This window comes from Pantherophis guttatus, chromosome 1, assembly GCF_059756535.1.
Source record: "Pantherophis guttatus breed Tessera chromosome 1, ASM5975653v1, whole genome shotgun sequence".
NCBI lineage: Eukaryota > Metazoa > Chordata > Lepidosauria > Squamata > Colubridae > Pantherophis > Pantherophis guttatus.
The window spans coordinates 39,384,057-39,396,311 of NC_142063.1; the positions used below are offsets into that span (position 1 = coordinate 39,384,057).

The window sequence follows — 12,255 nt, forward strand, 5'->3', positions numbered from 1 at the left end:
ATTACAGGGTCCTTTTTCCCCCCCTTTCCATTCTTGAAAAAGGAAAATGATGAATTTTAAATCTGGAATGGATGCATTTTGCTTTTTAAAAATGTATTCAAGTCCTCCCTTATTTTTAATGTATTCACGTCCTCCCTTATTCTTGCTAAAGGTGGGGAGGGGGGATTGTAACTGCTGAAATTTAGCCATTTCACTACCAAACTTCAGCAATGGAATCCAGACATGCTGTCACGTTCTCATGGGGCTCATAGACTACCCAGCCCTTGAGTTAGAAACAAAGGACACACAAATTTTTGATGTGCATATAAGGATTCAAATGAATGAACAGTAAATTCATTTTAAGTTTGCGCATAAGTAGGCAACTTATTTATTTGCCAGTCACACCACCAAAAACCCATATGAGACTTGATCTAAAAAACAAATAGTAGTCTTAGGGGCATAATACAGGTAGCCCTGGACTTATAACTATTATTTATTTATTTATTTATTTATTTATTTATTTATTTATTTATTTATTTATTTAATATACCACCCTATTCCTGAGGGACTCAGGGCGGTGAACAGCGAACGATAAAAATACATGTAATACAAACGTTAAAAAAACCCAATTAAAATATACTAAACACTCTGGTCCTAGATAATTCAAGACATCCCAGTTTAAAATAAAATCAAAAGCAATATAAAGGGAAAGTTAGGCCAGGCCGGCCTGCTGAAACAGGAATGTTTTGAGGGCACAACGGAAAGTGCGCAGATCCGGAATCTTCTGTATCTCTGGGGGGAACTCGTTCCAGATGGTGGGTGCCCTCACAGAAAAGGCTCTCCCCCTGGGGGCCGCCAGTCGACACTGTTTGGCTGACGGCACCCTGAGAAGCCCCTCTCTATGGGAGCGTACTGGGCGGTGAGAGGCTATTGGTGGCAGAAGGCGGTCTCGTAAGTACCCCGGTCCTAAGTCATAGAGCGCTCTAAAGGTGGTAACTAAGAGTTACCATTAACTAACAATTGAGTCCAACATTTCTGTTGTTAAGTGAAACATTTGTTAAGTGAGTTTTGCCCCATATTATGACCTTTCCTGCCACAGTTATTAAGTTAGTAACCTGGTTGTTAAGTGAATCTGGCTTCCCCATTGACTTTGCTTGTCAGAAGGCCGGAAAAGGGGGGAACTGCAACTGTCATAAATATGAACCAACTGCCAAGCATCTGAATTTTCATCCCATGATTATGGGTATGCTGCAGAGGTTGTAAGTGTGAAAAATGATCATGTCACATTTTTCAGTGCCACTGCAACTTTAAACGGTCACTAAATGAACTGTTGTAAAGTCGAGGACTACCTGTGTGTGTTTTACTTTTCTTTTCAAGACAAATTTCTGTATTAAATCCACTAAGGACATTGCCAGTTTTTTTTCAATCACAATACAAGAGAACCAATTCAAATGCAACTTATATAATTATAAATGAACACACCATTCATTTTTGTCTCAAGGAATCAAGTTGCCTCTCAAATTTCAGCTAGAAGTAAAATAGTATTTTCTATGACAGATATTTTTACCCTTGACTCTACACAAAAATAATGCCAAGAAGTCACTAATAGTTATGACAAGCACATAAAATTTGAACACAAACTGCAAAAATGTAAAATAAAGCACTATCAAAATGACACTCAAATTAAAATGCCCACATCTATTTTTCTCGTGGCAGAGGAGTTCTCCACATCTACAATTGCACAGGGACATAATATGCAATTAAGCTGTAATCTTGCAGGAGTTTATTTCTATCATCTTTAGTTATGAACTGCTGTTGACAGAACCCGTCAATGTTAATCAGATGCCAAAAGCAGAAAGGACATTCTGGGAGTCTGTAAAATGCTGTCCACTGCAAGATGCAAAACTATTGCTACAATTTTTTTACCTACTCCTGCTCTAATTGAAAACAATCAGCTTCCTAAGATAGTTAAGAACAAGTTAAAAGTTTTATTGCATCCATCTATTATTGTTATAGTTATTTGCATTCTGTAATATGACTGTTGTTACTATTTAGAAAAAAGGAAATGACATAATCTTGCTTTTTTTTAAAAAAAAAATCCCCTTTCTTCAACCTGAGGAATTTCCCTATGTATGACTAATCTTTAGCCAACAATTTAAAGCATTACTTGTTTAGTGTTTTTGAAATTAAAGTTCAATTGCAGAACTGGGATGTTGTTTGGATACCAACTTCTTATCACCCAATAAAGTTTTGTTGTTTTAAGCATTGTTTATTCTACATAATATGGATTTTTTTTTTATTATCCAAAAGAGACCAATAATGGTATAAATGAAGACTGGTAGAAAGTATCTAATGAAGCAGGTACAACAGACTGATCAGTGATCTAGAAATGTCTGAAATATTCTTATATATAAGCACCAAATTTCCATTGCTAAGCAAGACACCTGTTAAATGAGTTTTGCTCCATTTTATGATCTTTCTTGCCACAGTTATTAAGTGAATGACTACAAGTTACTAAGTTAGTTATATAGTTGTTAAGTGAATCTGGCTTCCGCACTGACTTTGCTTGTCAGAAGGTCACAAAAGATGATTACATGACCCTGGGACTGTTGCAGCCCGTCAGCGGCCTGTGCAGCTAGTAGCTGATTCCGACAGCAAGGAGGCTGGTGTGGTGCTGCGCCAGCAGCCTGTGCAACTGGCGCTCGAGTCAGACAATGAGGAGGCTGGAGAAGATGTGGTGCCAGAGGCAGGGATTCAGCCAGGGCCTTCAGAACCTCCAGAAGCTCCCATAAGTGAAGAGGAAGAAGAGGAGGAGCCTCTTCTCGATGCATGGGCGCGCAGAGCTGCCAAAAGGCAGGAGTGACTTCTCAGGAGGAGGTCTCCTCAAGAGTAAGGCTTGGGGCTAATTGGCCACTCCCTTAGCCTATTTAAGGAAGGACGACGACTGAGGCAATTTGCAGGGAACAACTTCGTTCACTCTCCTTCGCGTTTTGATCTTAGTTCTCTTATCAGTTTCCTGCAAATTGCTTCTGGGCTTTCTGCCAATCATAGTAAGATTACGATTATTTATTCTTTGGATTCTTGTAGGCTGTTAAGAAAGTTAATTAACAGCCTTTGTTTGAAAAAGACTGATTTAATTTAGTAAACTGAGGTTTGTACAGACTTTGTGTGTACTGCGTTCTTTGGGGTCCGTAGCTGAGGCAGAACAGGGACACTGCAACTGTCATAGATACATGCCAATTGCCAAGCATCTGAATTTTGATCATGTGACCATGGAAATTGTGTCATAAGTGTGAAAAACTATCGTAAGTCACTTTATTCAGTGCCACTGTAACTTCAGATGATCACTAAATAAATGATTGTAAGTCAAGGGCTATCTGTAATACATAACTTTGAATATTTTTTTTCTGTAAGAAAGCATAGTTAACAATATGTGTTTTCTTTTTGATTTATGAGACTAAATATGAAATTTAATAAATGGAGCTGTAAATGGAAGCAAAAGTTGTGGAGCTGACAACTGACTAGCAAACCACTGTTTTTCTTGCTAGATTTCAAGACGTAAAGTTGCAACTCACGGGAAGACCATATACATTCAAAGGGTCCTTCAATTTGTCAGCAAAAATCCTATAAGATGGGCTGAAGGCAGACATGTAATGACCCTTAACATGTCTAGCAAGGATTGAGTTTCTTTTAAATGTGGAAATTTGTAGCACTCTCAGAATTTATCCAATTGATAAATAAATTGATGTACTTTCATTATCAGGTATTATGAGATAAATAGCACCTTAAGAAGTCCACTTAACATTATTCTCTATGCTGATTGTTTGATAACTTTAATGTAAGCTAATGTGCAAATCTTGATCAGTGATGTAATTATGTGTCATCAAGTTAGTGCCGTTAAGTGATCAGATAGTCTCCATAATTAAATGTCCCCAACCTAATCTTTAAGATCTTCAACAGAGTATCCATTGCCAGCATCACTGTTCAAGAATATTCTTTCAGTCCTGCTTTTTCAATTTAAATTTTGCTTCCATAAGAGATATTGTGAAAACCACTGCCTGCATATTTTGATCTTTGTAGGTATGGATGCATTAGGGCCTCTGAATAATAATACTTAACTTCACTATGTGCTAGTCTGCATTTCTTGACTTATTATTTTACTCTTGATCATCAGTCCTAAAAAGCAGAAGCTGTCCACCACTTCATATCTTCACTGCCAATTCTAAGGCTGGTTGCTTTTCCTGTAGTTACTATTTTGGTCTTCTTTATATTTAATCTCACTCCCATTTTTTTCACTTGACTTTTATTACAAGACCTTGCAGATCATTTGCATTTTCAACTATTAGAGTAGTGTCATCAGTACAGTGCAGATTATTGATTTCTTCGATTTTAAATCATGTTCATTTTTTTCCAATCCAACACTCGGGGAAATTGGATGTGCTATTTGAAAGTGATTTCACTATATGGTTCCTGGTTTTCACCTTCTATACCTAGCTGTCATATTTTTGCTGGCCCTGAGCTGTAACTACTTTGAATGCCAAGTCAATTTGTAACAAGCTTGCACTCACTCATAACCTTATCATAGATAAGGATTCCAACTTGGTATATATCACTGAGACCTGGCTGAGTTAAGAAGGGGGTATACCCAGTAATGAAATCCAAACCTTTTTACTACCAGTTCTGTGGATGTGGCTTGGTGGGCAGCGGCTTGGTGGGCATAGCAGGGGAAAGAAACTGCAAAATCACCATTCCCACCCCATTCTGGGGCCAGCCAGAGGTGGTATTTGTCGGTTCTCCAAAGTACTCAAAATTTCCACTACCGGTTCTCCGAACTGCTAAAAACTGCTAAGAACTGCTACCAGTTCTCCAGAATCTGTCTGAACCTGCTGGATTTCACCCCTGGGTATACCCCTCTTGGAGCTGTGTTCATCTGAGTTTTAAATTCAGAATCAACTGAAATCCCAGGGAAGGTAGGATTATCATCCGTGAGTCTCAGAGGATCTCAGGTGCTCACTTCCACATAAAACAAGATATGGGCCAGAGGTTTAGCCCTAGATTACTGTTGCATTTGCTGCTGATGTATAGATAGTCCTCAACTTACGACCACAATTGAGCCCAAAATTTATGTTGCTAAGAGAGACATTTGTTAAGTAGGTTTTGTCCTATTTTACCACTTTTCTTGCTGCAGTGGTTAAGTGAATCACTGCAGTCACTGAGTTAGTGACCCAGTTGTTAAGTGAATCTGGCTTCTCCATGACCCTGGGACACTGCTACCATCCTAAATATGAACTAGTTGCCATGCATCTGAATTTTGATTATATGACCATGTGGATGCTGCAACAGTTATAAGTGTGAAAAACGGTCATGCCACTTTTTTCAGTGCCGTTGTAACTTCGAACGGTCACTAAACAAACTGTTGAAGTATTGCCCTCTTCTCCCAGCAGTATCATGGCCTGAGCTTCTGGATTTTGTTGTAGAGTTAGTCATAGAATTTTTGCTGTTAGGGCTGGGGGTTTCAACTGGCTTCTAGATGGTCAACCTACATATAGAGAATGCTGGAAGCAGCAGATTATTTAGACCTGTACCAATTAGGTTTCAGGCCAGGATTCAGAACTAAGATAGTTTTAGTCATGCATGTTTAGTGTATTAGGATGGAAATAGTGAATCTATTCTTGTTGTGGAAATAGTGCATCCTCTTTTTTTGCTTCATGGCTAGTTCCAGAACAATCCTACCAAGTCTGAGTGGTTGTGAATACTGGGGCTCCTCAAAAGCTGTGGAATTTCTATCTATATTCTTGGCAGGATGGCATTTCCCATTCAAGAATGATGCATGATCGGGGGGGGGCTGTTTAAGTTCTCTCCTGCTGAAAAGCAGGTAGAGAGTGGCAGCTGTGGCCAAGGGGGCCTTTGTACAGCTTCATCATGTATGACAGTTGGGCTCCTTCCTGGATTGGAGGCCTTTCTGACAATCATTCATGCCCTAATTATCTCACAGCTCAGCTACTGAAATATATTCTACAGGCGGCTGCGCTTGAAAATCACTCAGAAGCTTCAACTAGTCCAGAATGTAATGACGTGGAAAGTGATAGGCATGTTTTGGTATGTCCATGTGGCACCCATGCTTCACAAATTGTACTTAGTTGTCAGTATGCTTCTGAGTGCAGATCAAGATCCTGGTCATTACTTATAAAACCCTACCTGGCATAGGTCAGGTTATGTGATGGATTACCTAATCCCCATGGTTTCTGCTGACAGAGTTGGAGTACTTGGGTTTTCTTGATTAGATGCTGCATCTACTGGAAGCTAGGAAGTGTGTGTTTTCTGTCATGGCACCTGAATAAGATCCCCTTCATTGAAATCTATCTGGCTTCCACCCTGTTGGCATTAAGTTAGGCCTTGAAGTCCTGGTTGTTGTTCTAGGCCTAGATAGATATAACCTTTCTAAGATGTCTATTCTTTTGAATAGAGCAACCAGATCCCATCTAAATTTGTTTGTATATTTTTGGTTTATTAGTTGTGACCTACCCTAAGTCAGATGGACTCTAAATTGAATTAAATAAATAAAATTAAATAGAGGCTTGCAAGAAAATGTAAGTTGAAATTGTATAATAAACAGGCAACCAAATTTACAACATTTAACCACTAAAGTGACACTAACAACATAAATCCTTTTCTAAATCAGCACTGAGTTAGGCTTTTTTTAAAAGCAATTTTTGACTGTGTGCTAAAAATTTCCAAGAACCCAGAGGGCAAGGAACTGTATAATCAGTAAGGCTTTGATTGCTGAATGAAATATCCAGACAAATTTCCATTCAGGAGGTCATTTTTAAGATATTATGATCTATGGCCATTTTTGGTCTTAAAGATTAAAATATCAAATTGTGCTCAAAAGCAAAGAAGCAATCAACATAGCCAAGGCAGGCACTAGTCGCAATGATGGAATATATTATTTTGCATATAGCAAGTCCTTGCTTCATCCTTTCATTGCGAAATAAAGAGATAATGACGTGATGATACTGAGATAACTATTAATAAGAACACACAATACCAAGCTGGAAGGACAATCTATCTGATCTGCTAAAATGCAGTTTTCAGAGTTTTAATAACCCTGAAATGATTGTTCAGAATATTTCTGGTCATATGGATTTTTCCACTCGAGCTGACTGATTTATCCAAGATGAAAAGTAGTTGATAAGTGAAGAAGGCTAATGCCATTGTTATTATCTGAGTATCTGGGGGCAAAATCCTGTTTAAAAAGCTCACAGTGGGCATCTGATTGTTAAAAGGAACCTAAAACAAGATCAACAACCAGTCGTGAAATAGCACAGTCCTACCATTTTATCAGGATAAACATTTAACTTACTTGTTCTCTATGCATCCTTCACCATGTTATATGGTGATTTTACGCTGATTAAGTAAGCATGGGAAGAAACGACGGCACAACAAAAAGCAAACAAGAGAATAAGTCCTCCGCATTCAGCCAAAATACCGAGAAGCAAATCAATGTATGCTCTTAAACTGAGATTGTTTTGAAGTATAAATATGTACCCAAATTAGGCTACATAAAGAATTCATGTATGGAATAAAATATGGATTGTTTTCAAATGTCTCTCAGATACACTAAAGTACTTAGAATGACATTCTTGGATCACAGAACTTGCTATTATCAAAAGCAATTTTTGATAATATAATATTTAAATAAATCATTTAGAGCAGTGTTTCTCCATCTCAGCGACTAAGTTATATGGACTTCAAATCCCAGAATTCCCCAGTAAGCAAGTTGCTGAGATGGAGAAACATGGTTTAAAGAATAGGTTCACAATATTTCATGCACTAAAGCATTATCAGGGAAAATACCTCTTTTTTGCTCTCCTTGTTTTGTTCAACCTCAATGTCAATAGGGTTATTTCCATTTGCTTCTTCCATTTCATCCTCACTGAAAATAAATAAGACATTACCAAATTATTTCTCTGTCAAGACTGCCAGAAGTCTCCAGGTAGATACAACATTTTTTTAAAAAAAAAATCTACATTTTATTGTTTATTACATAATTTCCCTTCTTACATATTTCTACATATCAAAATTAAAAAGTGTGATCAGAATAAGTATCCAGAGAAGTTCAAACTGAGAATATGATGTTAACATATAATTTAAGGTGATGTAATAATAAAATGAGAGCAACTTTGTGTATAGTGGTTACAGCATCAGGCTAGAAACGGAAAAGCCATGAGTTCTAGTCCTGACTTGGGCACGAAGCCACCTGGGTGACCTTCAGCCAGTGACTTTTGCTCAACCCTAGGAAGGAAACAATGACAAACCACTTCTGAAAAACTTTGCCAAGAAAACTGCAAGGACTTGTCCAGGCAGTCTCTGAGAATTGGACACAACTGAGCATAAGAAAAACAACCTTAAAACGGAAGCACAATTGACAGGCTAAGCGACACTCTGATAATTTTACAATAAATAGCAAGATAAATAGAATTTTTTGAATGATCACCTATTCTAATATATATTGGAAAAAATATAAAAGTGCTGAAAAGCCTATTGCTCAAGTGTTGAAGTTTTCAGCCTATAACAACTAATAGTTGCTTTTATCATCTATTAGTTTACTTTTATAAAAATGTTTCCTTGCACTACTACTTCACAAGCTTCTGAGGTTTTTTTCCCCCAAAGGGATGTATCAAATAGACATAAACACCCCAATACTCTATATTTTATCTCCTTGAATAAATGGAATGCAGGAGTTCATCACAACTATTGCTATTGTAATTACTAAGTCTTTCAATTCTGGCAGTCTATAAATCTAATAAAACAAATAACAAGAAAACAAAATGAATAAATGTCTTCCTGTGGAATGGCCTATTTATTAAAATCACATATGTTCTCTTCTTCATTTTTATAAATTTCAGATTATACCTGCTAGGGAGCATATGTTCAACAATATGCCCAGTTATGCGCATGTGTTTCTTTTGGCTGAGAAGAGTATGTTTGGTTAAAAATAAGTAAGAAATAACAGTCCAGTTTCAGGAAACAGAAACAATGCTGAATCTGAGAGGACAAATAGCCCCTGATTGGAATATTTTATTTATTTAGATTTTTAATCTTCTGTATATGGACCTACATGGAGGATTAATAACCATTTTAAAACTATCACTACCACAAAGTAAATTGCTACTTTAAACATTGCACTTGGATAATTATCATAGTAGGTCATGGTATGACCATAAATGGCTGAAAAATAGAACCTTGGCAAATAACTATTTATAACAAAATGGTTATTTATATCGTCATCGTTGACATCATATCATCCTGCTTATCCAGCTAGTGCAAAATCCTGCCACAAGTCTACTGTGAGCATACTTTATGTAACATCGACAATATTATATATACAGATTGCTATAACATATCTGATGAAAGAACTGCCACATAGTCAGGTCTAGAGTTCTGATATTAACCCATAAGGTCCTACAGAACTGGGGATCAGGATGCAAGCATTTTCCTAAAATTATAATTCATTAGAATACAGTATGAATCAATCCATACCAAGGCGATACTTCTAGAACATGGGTGTCAAACTCAATCGCATCACGTGACGTATCGTGATGTTTTTTTTGCCTTTGCAGAGCTGGGATGGGTGTGACCTGCACATGACGCATCCGACCCACAGGCCATCAGTTTGACAGGCCTGTTCAAGAACTTACATTTCCTATTTTTCTATGGAAAGGATTGCTCATAATTTCCAATGAAAAATATAGATTATTGGTAGCTATTACTAAGCCATTTTGCAGTATATTTCTGCCCAATCACTGTATATATAGAGGTATTGATTTGTTATTCAGTAAAGAATTAAGCTTTTTTGTTGTGGTACCTAGTCTATTGAATACTATCACCACCCCGTCCGTAGAAATAAAGCTTGAATTAACATTATTACAATTCAGTTACATACTTAAAATATTTATGTTCAATCTGACATTTAATCTCATTTGATTATACTGTTTATTACTTATTATGAACTCTTGCATTGTTTTATGGATTGTAGCTATGAATTTCTACAATGCATGTATATATTTTAATGGAGACTCATACACACACAAGTTAACTTGCTGACCAGAAACTTTTCTGTTTGTAGACTGGGTTATTCCCCACACCCCTAAGGATGAAATCAGTAAATATTACATCATCATCTACGTAAGTCAGAGGTTCTCAAACTGTCAGATAACTACTTGGGATTGGGGATGTCATAAGCAAATTTGAACATTGTCCTAATTGATAGGGAGACTTATATATGCAGAGCAGAATCATTGCTCAAATATGTTCCTGTTCTACCTGTCACAAGCAAGTTTCAAGAAAGCTCCAGCTGTGTGTGCAAGCTTCCTTGCTTGCACTTGGAAAGCTATAGGATACAGACAGTCCTTGACTTACACCCAGTCACTTAACCCCCGTTTGAGTTTACAACAGACTTAAAAAATGCTACTTACAACCTATCCACAAAGATACGGCTGATATACCCTGGCCATATGGTTACATGATCACGTTTTGGGCAGTTGGCAATTGGCTTGCATTTACGACCGGTTGCAGCATCTGACAGTCATGTGACTACAATTTCTGACTTTAAAAAAGAATATTTGAAGCTCAGGGTTGAAATGAGGGATCCTTGGTACTCTCTGAGCTTGGTTGTTTTCTTGCAGACATTTCATTACTCAAACTAGGTAACATCATCAACACTGACAATGTTACCTAATTTGGGTAAGGAAATGTCTGTAAGAAAACAACCAAACTCAGAGAGCACTAAGGACCCCTTCAATTTGTGACTTTTTTTTCCAATTTCTGGCAAAAAAACACCCGCTGGAAATGCTGGATTTGCTTAACCATGTGATTCACTTAACAACCACGTTAATTCACTTTATAACAATTGTAAAAATCATAGAATTGTGTCTAGTCATGTGGCGCCTTAACTTATGACTGCAATGAATTACGACCAAAATTCTAAGCTCCACTGTGGTCATAAAGTAAGGACTATCTATACTCAGAACTTCCTCTTGCTCTGTGTGTACTTGTCCAGCCAGAGTGAGCAGCAATATCCACAGGTACAATTGAGTGAAGTGTTGTGATTAAAGGATGGTTTCCTACATAGTGGTGACCTTTGCTGAAGCATCTACTGTTTCAGCAATTTTTGGAATTTCTGTGTAATGAAGTTCAGTATTAATAAAATTAGTAAGCTTTAATATATCAACTTTAGATTTTTCATTGTTATTTTATTTTTGTAACTGTTAAAAGTGATAAGATGCATCAGTAGTGCCAATAAAAATAAGTCTATGTCAAGAAAGTATGATGAAAGTTACATATATTTTGGTTTCAAAGAAAGTATTTTTGGAGAAAAACAACCTCAGTGTGTTATTTCTTAGAAAAATCTATTTGTTGAGATTGTGAAGCCAGATATAAATTACAGATAATTTGCTAACAAAGCTCAATTCCCCTCCACCCTCATTTTTCAGACATACTTTTGCTTGCTTTCCAAAATGGAAAAAAAAAACAACCCACCAACAAAACAAAGCATATGATCAAAATTTGGTCGCCACGATGTAAAAAAGATGTTGAGACTCTAGAAAGTGTTCAGAGAAGAGCAACAAAGATGATTAGGGGACTGGAGGCTAAAACATATGAAGAACGGTTGCAGGAACTGGGTATGTCTAGTTTAATGAAGAGAAGGACTAGGGGAGACATAATAGCAGTGTTCCAATATCTCAGGGGTTGCCACAAAGAAGAGGGAGTCAAGCTATCCTCCAAAGCACCTGAGGGTAGAACAAGAAGCAATGGGTGGAAACTAATCAAGGAGAGAAGCAACTTAGAACTAAGGAGATTTCCTGACAGTTAGAACAATTAATCAGTGGAACAACTTGCCTCCAGAAGCTGTGAATGCTCCAACACTGGAAGTTTTTAAGAAGATGTTGAATAACCATTTGTCTGAAGTGGTGTAGGGTTTCCTGCCTAGGCAGGGGGTTGGACTAGAAGACCTCCAAGGTCCCTTCCAACTCTGTAATTCTATTCTAAATATGTATGGAACAGTTGTGTTTTTAAAGGCAAAATTAAATCTTGACACAGAGTAATATTAGCCTATTTCTCCACTATTATCAATAGCAGTAGCAATAGAATTTACAACTTATAGACCACCCCATAGTGCTTTACAGTATTCTTTGGGCATTTTACAATGTCAGCGTATTTCCCCCCCCAAAATCTGGGCCCTCATTTTACCAACCTAGGAAGGATGGAAGGCTG

At 37.3% G+C, this 12,255-nt stretch overlaps 1 protein-coding gene across 2 annotated transcripts in view; it reads right to left on the reverse strand.

Annotated features, from left to right (window-relative positions):
* Nucleotides 1–12,255, reverse strand: part of RCOR1 (REST corepressor 1) — a 182,247-nt gene that overhangs the window by 24,366 nt on the left and 145,626 nt on the right. For both annotated transcript variants that reach the window (XM_034418516.3, XM_034418517.3), the window contains exon 7: nt 7,837–7,915. In XM_034418516.3, the coding sequence (XP_034274407.2) occupies nt 7,837–7,915 (79 nt within the window). The remainder of the gene's footprint in view (nt 1–7,836; nt 7,916–12,255) is intronic.